The sequence below is a fragment of the Lucilia cuprina genome, chromosome 4 (genome assembly GCF_022045245.1).
Source record: "Lucilia cuprina isolate Lc7/37 chromosome 4, ASM2204524v1, whole genome shotgun sequence".
Lineage (NCBI taxonomy): Eukaryota > Metazoa > Arthropoda > Insecta > Diptera > Calliphoridae > Lucilia > Lucilia cuprina.
In genome coordinates, this window is record NC_060952.1 from 74755161 (window position 1) to 74771037 (window position 15877).

At 29.7% G+C, this 15877-nt stretch overlaps 2 protein-coding genes across 6 annotated transcripts in view; one reads left to right on the plus strand and one right to left on the minus strand.

Annotated features, from left to right (window-relative positions):
- LOC111682405 (transient receptor potential channel pyrexia) overlaps positions 1–14933 on the plus strand; it is a 28915-nt gene extending 13982 nt beyond the window's left edge. Inside the window, exons 2-3 of one of the 5 annotated variants that reach the window (XM_023444358.2) lie at positions 1262–1521; positions 12039–14933. In XM_023444358.2, the coding sequence (XP_023300126.1) occupies positions 1406–1521; positions 12039–14880 (2958 nt within the window). In that variant the 5' untranslated portion in view covers positions 1262–1405 and the 3' untranslated portion in view covers positions 14881–14933. Of the gene's footprint in view, positions 1–1261; positions 1522–8333; positions 8598–8620; positions 9086–12038 lie in introns of those variants that run through there. The other 4 variants (XM_046948767.1, XM_023444357.2, XM_046948768.1 and 1 more) reach the window with 4 other exon arrangements.
- Positions 1–15877, minus strand: part of LOC111682406 (28S ribosomal protein S9, mitochondrial) — a 41922-nt gene that overhangs the window by 18805 nt on the left and 7240 nt on the right. The gene's annotated exons all lie outside the window — the stretch shown is intronic.

Sequence of the window (15877 nt, forward strand, 5' to 3'; positions counted from 1 at the left end):
TGTGAAATATATACATATGTACGTACGACAGCACTATGTAATGTTGACAACGCAACGTTGTTAACAAGGGATTTAGACAACGTTGCGTTTTCAACATTATATAGTATTGACGTACATATATATATTAGACCGACTCACAAATAATGGTGCTTGAGATATTGAAAAATTATAAACACTTTGGTTTCAATTTTATACCAGACGTGTATATTTCTTTTTCCCTCTGTGTAGTCCTTTAAGGAGTACTTTTTAAACGCGTGGACGTAGCATTCTGAATTTTTGCAGAGTTATGCAAACTGTTGCAAATGAAACAAACAATTTAAAATTACGTTATAATAACTTTAGAATAACATTTATTCATAATTCAATTCTGATTATCAAATCTTAAGATAAAAACAAAACAAATTCTGCAGTTACGCCAAAAAAATCTGAAAGATGCTGCTTATCTCTTAACTAACTAAGATACAAAATGATAAATGATAAGATTTTCTGTAGTTTTTTTGCAAAAAAAAAAATAAAAACAAAGGCCATTTTCTTATTTGTAATTTGAAATCTTTCTATAGTGACGCAAAAAAAAAACATACAAAAACAAAATATTAAAAATGATTAAAAAAAAATTATAAATAATTTTGCTAAAAAATAAAATATAATTAATAAAAAAATACTTTAAATTTAGAACTCGAAGGAGTAATAGGTTTTAACGCTTATACAAGCAATAAAAACGAAAAATTCGAAAGAGTGTCAAAGAGAAGTTATTCAAAGGTGCTAACAAATAAATAAAATTTAATAATATTTTCAACTTGATTTAATTACTATTTCGATATGTAATAAAATTAAATTATTTAATGACAATTGTTAAAAATAATTAAATATAAAAAAAAAAATAAATAAACAGCAAAGCAATCATGTGTAAAGTTTAAAATACAAAACAAAGATCGTGTACATTCCAACAACTATCAATATAATTATTTATTTGTAAAAAAAAAGCTAAACCTATGAATGTGTCACCCACTAAAGTTATTTAATACTATATACATAATTTTTATTGCACAAAAAAAAACAACAACAACTTACAAATATTTAAAATTGTGAGAAAATCAGAAGTGTAACGGATTTTTTTTGTTGTTGTTAATTCTATATTGGCACGTAAATTCTAGCAAACTAATTTTATTAAAACAACAAATATTCAATTACACTTTTATTTATTTATTAATTTTTTTATAACCGAAAATTTATTAATTTTTTTGTTAAAAACTACAACCAGATAATATTTCTAATAAACAACAACAACAACATAACCAACAACAACTATTCAAGCATAAATTTGAATGCATATTCCACTATACGATCGTACAAGTGAAGGACAACAAGTGTCAGGAACAACGTTAGTGCGATCAGTATATTCAACATGGAAAATCTTGGTTACAAAGAAGGCAGTACTAAGCCGCGACGTATGACACGTTCCATTAGTGTTGTTACAAAAAGTGAAGCTGAACAGCCATTGGCTGAGAATAATACAAATCGGTATGTATATTACTTTGGATATTAAGAAGAAATTAACATTTTTTTATGCAAATTTGAATTGAAGATTTTACAGCAAAAAATATGTTGATGATCATAATTTAGTTTTACTTTTAGCTCTTCTTAATATAAAATTTTTAAATGTTTCCTTTTCTTTCATGGGGTAAATTCACCAAGGGCACGAACCGGAATTGTTTAATAAAATAGTTAAATTCAAAGAGAAGCTAAATGAATAACAAATGAGTATAAGATTTTATAATTTAGTTGGATCAAATACCGAGTTTTAAGTCATTCGATGTTGGTAGATATTGCCCTAAGGCTAATAGTCCCCTTCAACCTACAATTCAACTTTTTATACCGATCAAAAAAGAAGGAGATATATTAATTTTTTGTTTGTATCACATCAAAATATAGATCATAGATCCACAAAATTATATAGTATATTATGGGTCCTTATTAAAATCTAAGACGATTTAACCATGTCTGTCCGTTAATCTGTCTGTTGAAAACACGATAGAGTTCGAAAGGAAAGAGCTAGAGGGTTAAAATTTTACACAAATATTCCCTATAGGTAAAGTTTGATTGGTATTAACAAATGGGCAAAATCGGTTCACGTTTTAACAGTAATTTTATCGCTATACAAGTATAGCGATGAAATTCGACATAAATAACTCTTATAAGAGCCAAATTTTCACTACCAAATTTTATCAGGATCGTTCCATAATTGATCTTACCTCTCATATATGGTTCCCACCAAAAAACGCCCATTACTGTCGTAAAAATATGAGTATAGCGCTGAAATTCGATACAAGTAAGTTTCTTACGAGCAAAGATCTATCTACCGAATGTTATGAGGATCGAGTCATAATTAACACTACCTCACATATAAGGTTCCCCTGAGAAAATGACTTTTACTCTCACTACTGGCTTCAACATACAGTAAGAAACAGTAAGTTTCTTATAGGCACAAATCTGTCTACGAGAATCGGTAGAAACGGTTCATAGGGCCTCCTACCCCATATTAGGCCTCCTTTAGAAATTCACTTAAACACACATTACTGTCAATAAAAATTTTAAAAAAGTATAATATTTTTTTTTTGCAGTATAAATGTGAAAGAAATGTTCATACCCGGAGTGCTTCGCTACCCTATAGACAATATAAATAAAAAGCTCATTTTATAATTTTTAAGGATTTTAACACTAATTGTTTACATGGGATATGCAATATCAAGTTTAGCCACAATATTTAAAAAAAACTTATTTAAAGTCCAAATTTTTGATCATGAATGTGAGAGTAGTTTGTGAAAAATTAAAGGATTCTAGCTCTGTTTCCATGATATATACATGTTTGTATCATGTGCAATTCGGGATTCTGGAATACACGATCCATTTGGATATTGCAGTAGATGATCTGTTTAGTAGTTCTATATTATGTAGACATGGATCATGTTTATTTTTTGGATAACAACATGATCCATCACCTTCATTACATAGAATCAGTTTGTGGATCGTGTACTCCCATAGTTTTAGCAAAGGAGTAGTTTTGGGAATAGTCTAATGAAATGTATGGATGGATTACACGATCTTCACCTAGAACATTGCAATGTCAAATGGTGAATGTTTTTTTTTTTTCAATATATTTGAATTAGTTTTGGATCAGTCCTAGTAGTAGCAGTTTTGCCGATTTTTGTTATGCGTATTTTTGTTATTGCCAGAAGTTATAGAAGTTTTTATCACTTGATAAGGGCGATCAGGTGAAATTTTCGGGGTTATTCACAGATCATTGTGATTCGTAAGCTTTATATTCAAACACAACTTGGGAGCAAAAAATTGAAAACATTTTATTATATTTTTTTTTCGCTTTCGAATACCAGAATTTGGTTCCTGTTATAGTAATGAATGGGCCGCGTCAAATTGAGTCGTAATACTTAGTGTTCTTTGTCCTTTCGATAGGATACTGTGCTGGTCTGGTTGAGTTTAAACGCATGTACAAAGTAGTCGCAGGTTTTTGCAGATAAATAGTTTCTCAAATACACGAATTTTGGCCATTAATTTATATGGAACGTGCCATATGCCCTATTACGACTCAGCCCATTTTAAACTGTTTCTTTTGTATCTCGCATGTATATGCTAAGGAAAACTGTGGCAAATCCTAGAAGCTTTGATAAGGACGATAAGGGAACATTATCAAGATTATTTACTTGTCATTGCAGTCTTAGATTCTATCAATCCATTCTAGGTATTGCTGCGTATATATCGATATTGATCGAAACCACAATTGTATTAGAATTTCATTCACTTTAGAATGCCTAAATTTGGCCCCTGTTATAGTAATAAGAGGGCGCGTTAAATTCTCAAATTGAGTTGTAATACTTAGTGTCCCTTGTAGCCTCCAGTAACTTAATATTCTGGTCTGGTAGAAGATCGTATTGAAGTTTTCTGCGCTAGTGAAGACGCCCAGATGTATTTTTTCGGAGTTGGTGTTTGCAGATACATCCCTCTTTCAAACTAACTAACTAGTGCTCCTTTTTTAATAACTTTAGAGTTTAGTTCCATGATTATTAAACCCTCCCTTGTAGCCTCCAGTAAGTTAATATTCTGGTCTGGTAGAAGATCGTGGGATTGAAGTTTTCAGCGCTAGTTAAGACGCCCAGATGTATTTTTTCGGAGTTGGTGTTTGCAGATACATCCCTCTTTCAAACTAACTAACTAGTGCTCCTTTTTTAATAACTTAAGAGTTTAGTTCCATGATATTAAAACCCTCTAGAAAATGTATACAATATACATATTAGATTTTATATACACATTGATTTGCATAAAGTAGTTTTTATCTAATCTGGGGAATTTTTTATAAGAATTTCGCCAATATTTCATTAAGACAAATATGACCGGATTTTGTTTTCATAAAACTCGTTTAACTTCATTACTTAAAGCTAAATAATTCGAAAAAATCGCCAGACTTATAGAATCCGATTCATAGTTTGATAAATTCGCCTTTATTAGAACTAGTTTTTTTTTAAAGCTTAATATTTTATAAAATTGAACTTTAAACCAGAAAATATTTGTTTTATTATTTCTATTTAAATTTGAATTTTTGATAAATTATATAAAAAAAATCTAGTTAAATTTGGTTAGAAGCTTTTAATTAACTTTAACAAAACAAAATTGTTTTTTTCTATTATTGTTATAGAATTATTTAATTATTTTATAAAAAAAACAACTGTTTATTACAATTTAATTATATTCTATTAATAGCAAAATTTTAAATATTATATTTAATATGAAATATATAAATTATTAAAAATAAAGGAAACCAGAAATGATTATTGCAATGGAAGATTTTTTAAAATTTTAAACAAAAAAAGTCTGTTTAAAACTGTGAAAGAAAAAAAAACAGCTGCATATCGATTAACAATTCCTAGTAAATAATTAAGTTTTAAGAAAATTTAAAAGAAAAAAACATAGTTCGGGATTTAAATTAAAACAAGAAATTATAAATTAATAAACAAAATTTCCCATTTCATAAAATTTTCAATTTTTCCAGAATTTACTTTAAGTCCTTGAGTTATTGAATTATTTATGTGAATTTACAAAATAACAAATAATTTTATAATGTTGAATATTTCTTTAAACATAATATTTGTTTAAAAGTTGTTAAATTGTGGAAAATTTTATACTGCGAAATAAATAAAATAAATATATTTTGGAATATTCATTAGTAAAAGTAAACATTTATGATGGCTGTTAAATGTTTATTAAACTCTTGTAGAAAAGTTAAAGACTAAAGACTAGACTACAGACTAGACTATAGACTAGACTATAGACTAGACTATAGACTAGACTATAGACTAGACTATAGACTAGACTATAGACTAGACTATAGACTAGACTATAGACTAGACTATAGACTAGACTATAGACTAGACTAGACTAGACTATACACTAGCTCTAGTACTGAAATAGAACTGAACTAGATCTGAACTAGGTCTGAAATAGGTCTGAACTATAACTGAACTATAACTGAACTATAACTGAACAAGAACTAAACTAGAACTAAACTAGAAATGAACTAGAACTGAACTAGAACTGAACTAGAACTGAACTAGAACTGAACTAGAACTGAACTAGAACTGAACTAGAACTGAACTAGAACTGAACTAGAACTGAACTAGAACTGAACTAGAACTGAACTAGAACTGAACTAGAACTGAACTAGAACTGAACTAGAACTGAACTAGAACTGAACTAGAACTGAACTAGAACTGAACTAGAACTGAACTAGAACTGAACTAGAACTGAACTAGAACTGAACTAGAACTGAACTAGAACTGAACTAGAACTGAACTAGAACCGAACTAGAACCGAACTAGAACTGAACTAGAACTAAACTAGAACTGAAAATCACACCTTGTCCAAGATTATCTCGATACAGATAATAACATACTATAAATTTTAAATGATTTTTATATCTCTAAATGTCAATTAATGAACAAATCATTTAATTTAGAAAGTTCACTTATAAATAAAAATTTAAATGTTTAATAAATTTAATGTTTAATAAATTGTAAAATAAAATGTTAAATGATTTCTAATTAATAAAAACATTTACAAGTTGTTTAGTTTAGTTTTTCGAATAATTAATAAATTAAAAAGTTGTACTTAAGAGTATTCTTAATATTGCATCCATTAAACTAAAACTATTTTTATATAATAAATTCTTAAGAGACATTTGTCATTGGTATTATAAAATTATTGAAAAAGACGACAATATATAGAACTTTCAAATGACATAATATTATTTATTAATAAAGGTAACATAACAATAACATCTCGAAAAAACGATATTATAAGGTCAGACGATCTTTGATACTTCCAATTAAAAAAAAAACATTAATAATTTACTAGGATAAAAGATCAAAGTTCTCAAAGATTTTATAGCAATTATAAAGAAATTATTTAATTATTTTGTTTTGCCATCCTACTGAAGAGTAATTTATATTCGTGGTTAACGCAAAAAATTTAAATATTATTTATTTGCATTAGTTTTTATAACCAATTTTGCCAATATCATTAAACTAATTTATATGGGAAATTATTTATGTATGAAATCATATAACTACCACTTAATAACAAACTATTTTTTTAAGGCAGACATAGAGATCAAACTCTAAACAAATATTTAACTAAAAACTGTTTTTTTTTTTTTTTTTTGTGTGAAAAAACAAATTTACATTTTCGAATATGGCTAATTCATTAGACCATAAGAAAAAACCTTAAATAAATATATGTCACACATGATAATACAAATAAATCATCAAAATTTTTTTTCAAAATTAATATAATTTACAATATGAAAACAAAACAGCAACAACAAAAACGCAAACCTCTAATTTTGTGTTAATAATTAATTTGACAAAAAAAAACACAAATTTGTTTATAATAAATATTGAAAATATAAATGAAATGCGAACTACGACATTAACAGGTTTAAACAAATTTGTTGTTGTTAATTTATTTGTTTAGATAGACTACGCTTTAATCAAATAAAAAACAACAATTCAAAATATTGTGATTAAATTCCAAATTTCTAAAAGATGTTCGCAGAATTCTATTTTGGTTAAAAAAAGCTAAATTTGAAATAGCAAAAAAAACATACAAAACAGGGATGGAAAATTTAAATTTTAGAATAGTACTAACTTATAACAAAAAGAGTAGCTTCTTAGGTTTCAGCTAGACGAGATAGAGTAGACAATATATACTGGACTTCAGAATAGACTATAGACTAGGTTATAGACCACACTATAGACTAGACTACAGACTAGACTATAGACTAGACTATAGACTAGACAATAGACTAGACAATAGACTAGACTATAGACTAGACTATAGACTAGACTATAGACTAGACTATAGACTAGACTATAGACTAGACTATAGACTAGACTATAGACTAGACTATATACTAGACTATAGACTAGACTATAGACTAGACTATAGACTAGACTATAGACTAGACTATAGCCTAGACTATAGACTAGACTATAGCCTAGACTATAACCTAGACTATAGAATAGACTATAGACGAGACTATAGACTAGACTATAGACTAGACTATTGACAAGACTATATACTAGACTATAGACAAGACTATAGACTACACTATAGACAAGACTATAGACTAGACTATAGACTAGACTATAGACTAGACTATAGGCTAGACTATAGACTAGACTATAGACTAGACTATAGACTAGACTATAGAATAGACTATAGTCTAGACTATAGAATAGACTATAGTCTAGACTATAGAATAGACTATAGTCTAGACTATAGACTAAACTATAGTCTAGACTATAGACAAGACTATAAATTACACTATAAACTAAACTATGTGGTAGATTACAAATTGGTGTATTGATAATTATGGACTATTTATCAAAAGTTTATAAATTAGAAATATCGAGAAAGTACTGCATTATTGTACGATATAAAAAAGTACTAATGTACTATATTTTCCATGCCTGATGCAAAACATTAAAAAATTACACGCCAAGCTAAAACTAAACATTAAATGACTGATGTTTCAAACCAAGTTTGTAAAAGCTGCTGATGTTGTTTAGAGACAACTTTTGGAATCTATCACCAACACTAAGACCACCACAGCAACAGCTGTGGAACTGTGTATATGATTGGTTGGTTACTGCTTGCTAAAAAAAATCAACAAAACATCGATCGTTGATCATTTTCAGTTATTTTTATTTCTTTTTTTTATTATTAGTTTTAATTTTAAAATTTAAATTTCAGTTTAATTTGAACTAACAATGAATACGGTTGTCTTTATAAAAATGGCACGATTAACGAGAGTTTTAAAAAAATAAAAGTGAGATTTGAAAATAAAAGAACAGTTAATTTAAACGAAATTTTGAAACTTGAAGTGTTTTTTTTTTTTAAATTGAACAAATTGCAGAAAACAAGAATAAAGAAGATATAGAAAGAAATAAAGAATAAATAATTTATGAAATGAAATTAGAAAATACTTTATCAAATTGGCAGCATCCATGGATTTGGCTGGAAACAGTGTATAGTGTCAATTTTTATTAAACAAAAAATGTTTTTTTTTTTTAATTTCCCAAATAATAATTTTAATAAAAATCAATTGTATAATATTGAAAAGATTAAATTTTATTGATATTCTCAAGTTGTAAAAATTTAACATTTACTTAAGTATTGTAGTGGCAAATTAGAGAGCTTGCATTTGTTAATTTTCTTTGTTTTTTATCTAATTAAAAAATTTTCTTGTTAAATTAACTCAACATTTGCAACACAAAAATAAAGTATTGTTATAACATACTAACTTGGCTAAAATTGCTTAGATTGGCAATTAATTAAGTGGAAAAAAAACTGTGTGTGTGTTTCAAATATCAAAAACAGAAGAAGAAAAATTAAACAAAATTTGAAGTTCAAATCAAATTTGAAAAGTACGATTCAATTCAATAAGAATGAGAAAAAAGTTTAATTGTAACAAATAAATGTTTTTATTATTATTCTGAAACTGGTGGTGGTGATGGTGTGTTGCTTAAAAACATTTTAAATATATTTATAAATATTTTACATAATTGTTTAAAAAAATAAAATAAAAATAATTTATTCAAGAAAATATAATAAAATATAGATTTTTGTTTGTTTTTTTAAGCAGATAGTTAGACAGACTGATTAGTCCCTGAGTTTTATATTTAAAAACAAGTAATTCTTCAATTTGAGTTCAATAAACTTAAATTTAAACAAAATGTTTGGAACTAGTTGGTTATTTTGTGTTAAAGGTCAAATCTATGAAATGTTTTGAAAGGTCATTTAAAAAAATGAGAATTTTTTGAAGAAATTTTTAAATTAAAAATATTTAAAGTTCAATTATTTGACTAATCGGTTCATTTTAATATACCCGGAAATAGAAAAGTGGATGAAACTTGTTCCCGCCTTCACATAGAGGATACTGACACATTAGTTTCATGTCTTGCTTTTATGTTGTAAATCTCCTATACATGAACTTTTTGGGTCTGCTCAGACCAGATGGTCATTACTGACCTACTGCCCAACATTAAAAGTGATCTCAACTCTTTATGATGAACGAAGGTCTATTTGTTTGATGGGAGTTTCCAGAATGAGACCACATATATATTTGTTTCATGTCTTGCTTTCGTGCTTTAAAACTCTTATCCAGCATGAACTTTTTGGGTCTGCTCAGACCAGATGGACATAGACTGACCTACTGCCCAACATCCGGAATGACCTTACCTCTTTATGATGAACAAAGGCCTTTTTGTTTGATGGGACTTCCAAGGAGCAGACCACATATATTAGTGCCATCCTAACAGGTCACTGTACTATAGATGCGCTTGCAAAAATATTAAATCTTCCTTACAATGACTATTTCAGGAGTTAACAAAGTGAGGATGAAGAGGAAACCGTAGAGCACTTTCTCTGCCTTTGTCCTGCCTTGGTGAACATCAGGATTGAGTTAGAAATTCAGTCCAATATTGCATAAACTTGTGGCTCTATTTAATATAGCGATATATAAGAAAGAATCGTTCATTCGTACCTCTGGGTGGGTTTTCCTTTCACACGATCCGTTATAGGGGCTCCCAATGATATCATTAGGACCCAAGTTAGTCAGCCACTTGGTAGAATGCTTCAAAAATCGAACCTAACTACTAAACTAACACTTAAACTAAAATGATCAAATGTTTAAAGTTTTTTTCTAAAAGTGAGTTTTTAAGGAACTGGTCAAAATTTTCAGGAAATTGGAAAATCCCAATAGAGAAGTTTTATCATCCATCACACAAGAAGTACATTTTTTATAAAATTTTACATAAATTTTTTCAATTGTTTTTATATCCAGCATCAAAAACGATGGGAGATATGTTGATTTCGTCATTCCATGTGTAACTCGTCGAAATATTTCTTATAGAAACCATAAAGTGTATATTCTCAATCCTCGCAAGATTCTAAATATGTCCTGTCCCTTATTTATTACTGTAGAGCAATGCAAATTGACACGGATGAGTTTTATATGAATCGAAATCTTTGTATTAAATCGATCGGTCCATTATTGGCCCATATAAGGTCCCCCGTATAAATGATTTTTACTGACTTAAGAATAAGTTTATAGCAAAAAAATCGATATAAACAATATTTATGGGAACTTAAATCTTTATTCCAAAGTTTGTGAGGATCGGTCGTAATTGATCCTACCCCCCAAATTAGGTCCACTTTAGAAAATTACTTTAACGCTCATTACTAGCTAAGATTTGATGGTGGGTATATAAGATTCGTCAAAGTCGAATATAACACTTTAACTAGATTTTTTCTGGTTTCTCAGTTATTTACCAAATCGATGTAGAACTTTATACAACTTCAACCCAGCTTTAGATTTAGTTCAAAGCTTTTATCTTTACAAGCTTTTATTCTAATAGAAGTTTCAGTTCGACATATTTTATCTTATAATTCAATATCTATCAGACCCTTTTTTTCTTCCGGATCCAGTTTCTATTACGTTGTTCAAATCTTTCGTATACTACTTAATGGTTTTTGAAATAATGTGATGATAAACCTTTAAATTTTTCGCGACCTATTGCATTATATTGAAAAGTTTTAATAACTTATTTCTTGGTATTTCACATATGTTTTATAATTTGTTGGACCAGGGATAAAAAAATAGTTTTTTGACTCATTTCTTAGTTAAATTCTAACTAAACAAGCAATATAAAGGGGTTTTTTAATATCCTATAACTCAAAAACTATTACAGCTAGAATCTTTAAATTTTACATGAAGAACTTTAACATTCAAGTAAACATTTATAGAAAAACGGGCGGACTTTCAATGAGGGGCTTAACACCTCCCATATGTGTTTAATACAAAATTTCGTATATCTGGGAAACTATTGAATTATTCACATTTTTCATAGGTTACATTAAAAAAAAAAAAGGTGGCAAACTTGCAATAAAAAGAGTGGCATCTTCCATACATTAAGTTGTGGTTCCTAAATTGTAGCAATTTTTCGGAAAATATGCTTTAAAAACAACAATGAAAAATGAAGGCTTTAATATAATTATATACCATTGTCCCTTTATAAGGTAACAAATTCATTCAATGTGATAACGAAGAACAGCTCCTGGCTTAAAGAAGTAAAAACATTATATGTCAGAGTTAGAGCACCACTACCAGTCTGAGCAAAGTGTACACAAGACTTTTTCATTTTAACAACTTTATAGAATTCAAATAAAATGATTTTAAACATAATATGATCTATATTACGTAAAATAATAGTATTTTAACAAAAAACTGTTTTAAACGACAAATAAAGCTTATTTTTTTAATATTTTATAAAAGCTTAATATTGCACCCTCAGCGCACTTGTTATTTAATTAATTGCTTAAAATAATAATTCTATAAAAATTATTTCACGCTGTACTAAAACCTAAATTTCTCTCTTTCTCTCCTCCTCCTCAAAAACAAAAAACAGATTCAAATCAATACCGCCTAATCTTATGGTAAGATGGCGTAACAATACGGATGCTATGATAGAAGCTCAATATCCAACACCCGGAGAATTTGAATATATGGAATGTGGTCCATCGCCACCAGCTGAAAGTGCACCCAGTATGTATGATAGTTTCGAAGAGCCAACCAGTGAATTAAGTGTACAAATATGCAACGACACTTTGCGCATAAGTCTAATCGATCAAATGAAAAATGCCGCCGGCCGCATACGCTATTTTGAAGATATCGAACAGGGCAATGTGATTGGTGAAAATACGAAAACACACTTTGAATCCGCCTCGCAAATAGAGAAGAATTTATGTTTCCTATGGTCGGCATTTCTTAAGAGATGGGATCTCTTGCAGAGTCTTTTGGATATAGGAGCAGAATTGAATTTTTGTGATCAGAATGGTATTACCGCATTACATTTGGGTGCGTTTAGTGGTTGCCTGTCAACGCTTACGTTTCTGGTGGGCAAGGGCATGAATGTTAATTTCCAGCCGAAATGTTATACTCCTCTACATTGTGCAGCATTTGGTAATTCGCCTGAGGCGGCGAAATATCTAATTAGTAATGGTGCCCAATTGACTATAGATACAAATAAACCCAATTGTGAAGAGAGTCTATTGCATTGTGCGGTGAGAGCTAATGCTTTGGAGTGTTTGCAATTGTTTATAGACGAGGGAGCAGATGTAAATTCCCTGAAGCCAAATGGCACTAATGCTATACACTTGGCAGCCGATTTGGGTAATGCACAGTGTTTGGAGATTTTACTCAAGGCCAATGGGGCAGATCCTAATGTTAGAATATGCATACGTGAGAAAGAATCTACAGCTTTACATTTAGCAGCCGATGAGGGAAATGTAGAATGTGTAGATTTATTATTGGCCAAAGGAGCCGATGCTAAACTAAAGAATCATAGAGGCTTTACCGCACTACATTTAGCAGCACGCACTTCTAGTCTAGAGTGTGTAGAATCTCTGCTGAGAAACGGTAATGCCGATGCCAATGCTGAAGACTTTGATCATAGAACACCCTTACATGCGGCTGTGGGAAAATCTGAAAATGCTTTCGATATCCTAGAACTACTAATACAATGGGGAGCTAATGTTAATCATAAGGATATTTACGGTTTTACGGCCCTACATTTAGCCGCTTTGGATGGGCTGGCTCAGTGTGTGGAAATGTTAATTTACCATGGAGCTGATGTTACGACAAAGTCGAAAAAAGGCACTTCTGCTTTAAATGTCATAACACGCAAAACACCCGCTTCTGTAGCTATGATTAGACAAAAATTAGATGCCGCCATTACATTACATCATTCCCAGGATCCAGTGAATCGTGAAGTTGAATTAGAGCTGGATTTTCGTCAACTCTTGCAGCATTGTCATCCTAGAGAAATAAGTTATTTGAATACTTTTGTGGATGAGGGACAAAAGGAAATCTTAGAGCATCCTTTATGTTCTTCATTCCTGTACATTAAGTGGGGCAAGATAAGAAAATACTATATAGGACGTTTAATATTCTGTTTCTTCTTTATACTCTTCCTTACCCTATACGTACTCACTGCCCTGGCCCACAATTGCTATAACGGCAGTAAAGATGACAACACCACCATACAAGCTCAGGAACTGTGCCAGAAACAATCCATTTTAGGTGATATGTTACGCAACAATCCCTTTGTTATGGAAATGCAATGGTGGGTTCTGGTGGCCATTACGGTAGTGGAAATATTTCGAAAGTTATATGGCATAACGGGTTATTCATCATTCAAACATTATGTCACACAGGTGGAAAATATAATGGAATGGTTTGTCATTACGAGTGTATTTGTTATTTCGTATATTTATACGAAACAAACATATACCTTTCAAAATCACATAGGAGCCTTTGCCGTACTGTTGGGTTGGACCAATCTCATGTTAATGATTGGTCAACTGCCGGTATTCGATGTTTATGTGGCCATGTACACTAGGGTCCAGGGAGAATTTGCAAAACTATTTATGGCCTATTCTTGCATGCTAATTGGTTTTACTATATCGTTTTGTGTAATATTTCCCTCCTCCTCATCATTTGCTAATCCATTTATGGGTTTTATATCCGTACTGGTAATGATGATAGGAGAACAGGATTTATCACTACTCATCAATGATCCCGATGGCAAGGATCCACCATTTCTTTTGGAAGTTAGTGCTCAAATAACTTTTGTACTGTTCTTGCTATTCGTTACAATTATATTGATGAATTTACTGGTGGGTATAGCGGTCCATGATATACAAGGCCTTAAAAAGACCGCTGGCCTTTCTAAACTGGTTCGTCAAACCAAATTGATTTCTTATATAGAATCAGCCTTATTTAATGGTTATTTACCCACCTGGCTGCGCAATTTGCTGCACTACACAGCTTTGGTATCGCCGCAGGCCTACCGCGTAGTGTTGTGTGTAAAACCTTTAAATCCCAGCGAAAAACGTTTACCGCGTGATATCCTAATGAAAGCCTATGAAGTAGGTAAAATGCGCAAACATTTTGGTCACACCATATCGGCCAAATCATCTGATGCTACTTATCTATCCTATAAAAATAAATACAATAGCGAAAGCAATCAAACGCCTACGACACCCTATGCGACAGAGGATTTCGAAGCCACGGTTTTGTCAAATATCAACACTAAAATCGATGATAATAGTGAACGTATTGAGTATTTAACACAAGAAATTCAAGAGCTAAAACAGGCTTTAATAACCCAACAACAGCAGGCTAGCAAAGTTATAGATAAATTATTGATTGTAATATCGAATCAACAGAAAAATAATTTAAGAAAATAGTTTTTAAGAATGTTAAAACAAAAACGAACAAAGAATTTTTTATTTTGTAATAAGTTTTAAGATTTTCAAATAATATATAAGTGATTTCCTTAAGCAAAAACAAACAAACAAAAGAAAAAGTGTCCTTTTAAATAAAATTTTTAGTTTAGAATTTTATAAAATTTTTTATAGTTTTTAAGAAAAAAACTGAGAAAATTTTGAAATTTTATGCACATTACGAGTAACTTTCTAAAAAAAACGAAATATTTTTAAAATCTTAAAATATTTCCACAATATTTTTTTTAGTAGAAATTTAAAAGAATTTTATTTTTATATTAAATTTATGTAGAAGTTTTTAAGTTTATTTAATTTTATAAAAAAAAACATATTTTATTTATTTGTAATTAAAATTATTTTCTGAAATTTTATTTTAATATTTATTTAAATATATATTTTAATTGTTTAATCAAACTAGAATTTAGTTAAAATTATTTTCTAAAATTTCAAGGTCACTATAGAAACTTTTGAGAGCCACTTTATTGAAATATCTATTGGCAATCGCCATAACGACCTCCCGACTTACAGACTAGAACCAGCTAACTAAGTCACCTGATTTTTATCATCTATTTATAGGATTCGATAAGTCTAAATAAAAAGATTGCAGAATTTAATTCAAACTTATTTTAAAAAACCCTTTCTTAGCCCCAACATAAACGTAACTGAACTTTGAATGTTTAAAGTTTTACCTTCGTGTTGGTATAATTAGGGAGATTGCCCTCAAGCCAGATAGCACCTTAAAGGTCTAAATGAAAAGATCTTTTTTTGCAGAATTCTATTCTAACTTCTTTAAAAACCCTTTCTTAACGCCAAAATAAACGTAACTGATCTTTGAATGTTAAAAGTTTTAACTTCGTATTGGTGTAATCAGAGAGCTTGTACTCAAGCCAGTATCTAGAGATGTTACTCACAACTAATGGAGCGGGTTGACAATTTGAGTACAATTTTGTGTTTCAAAGTG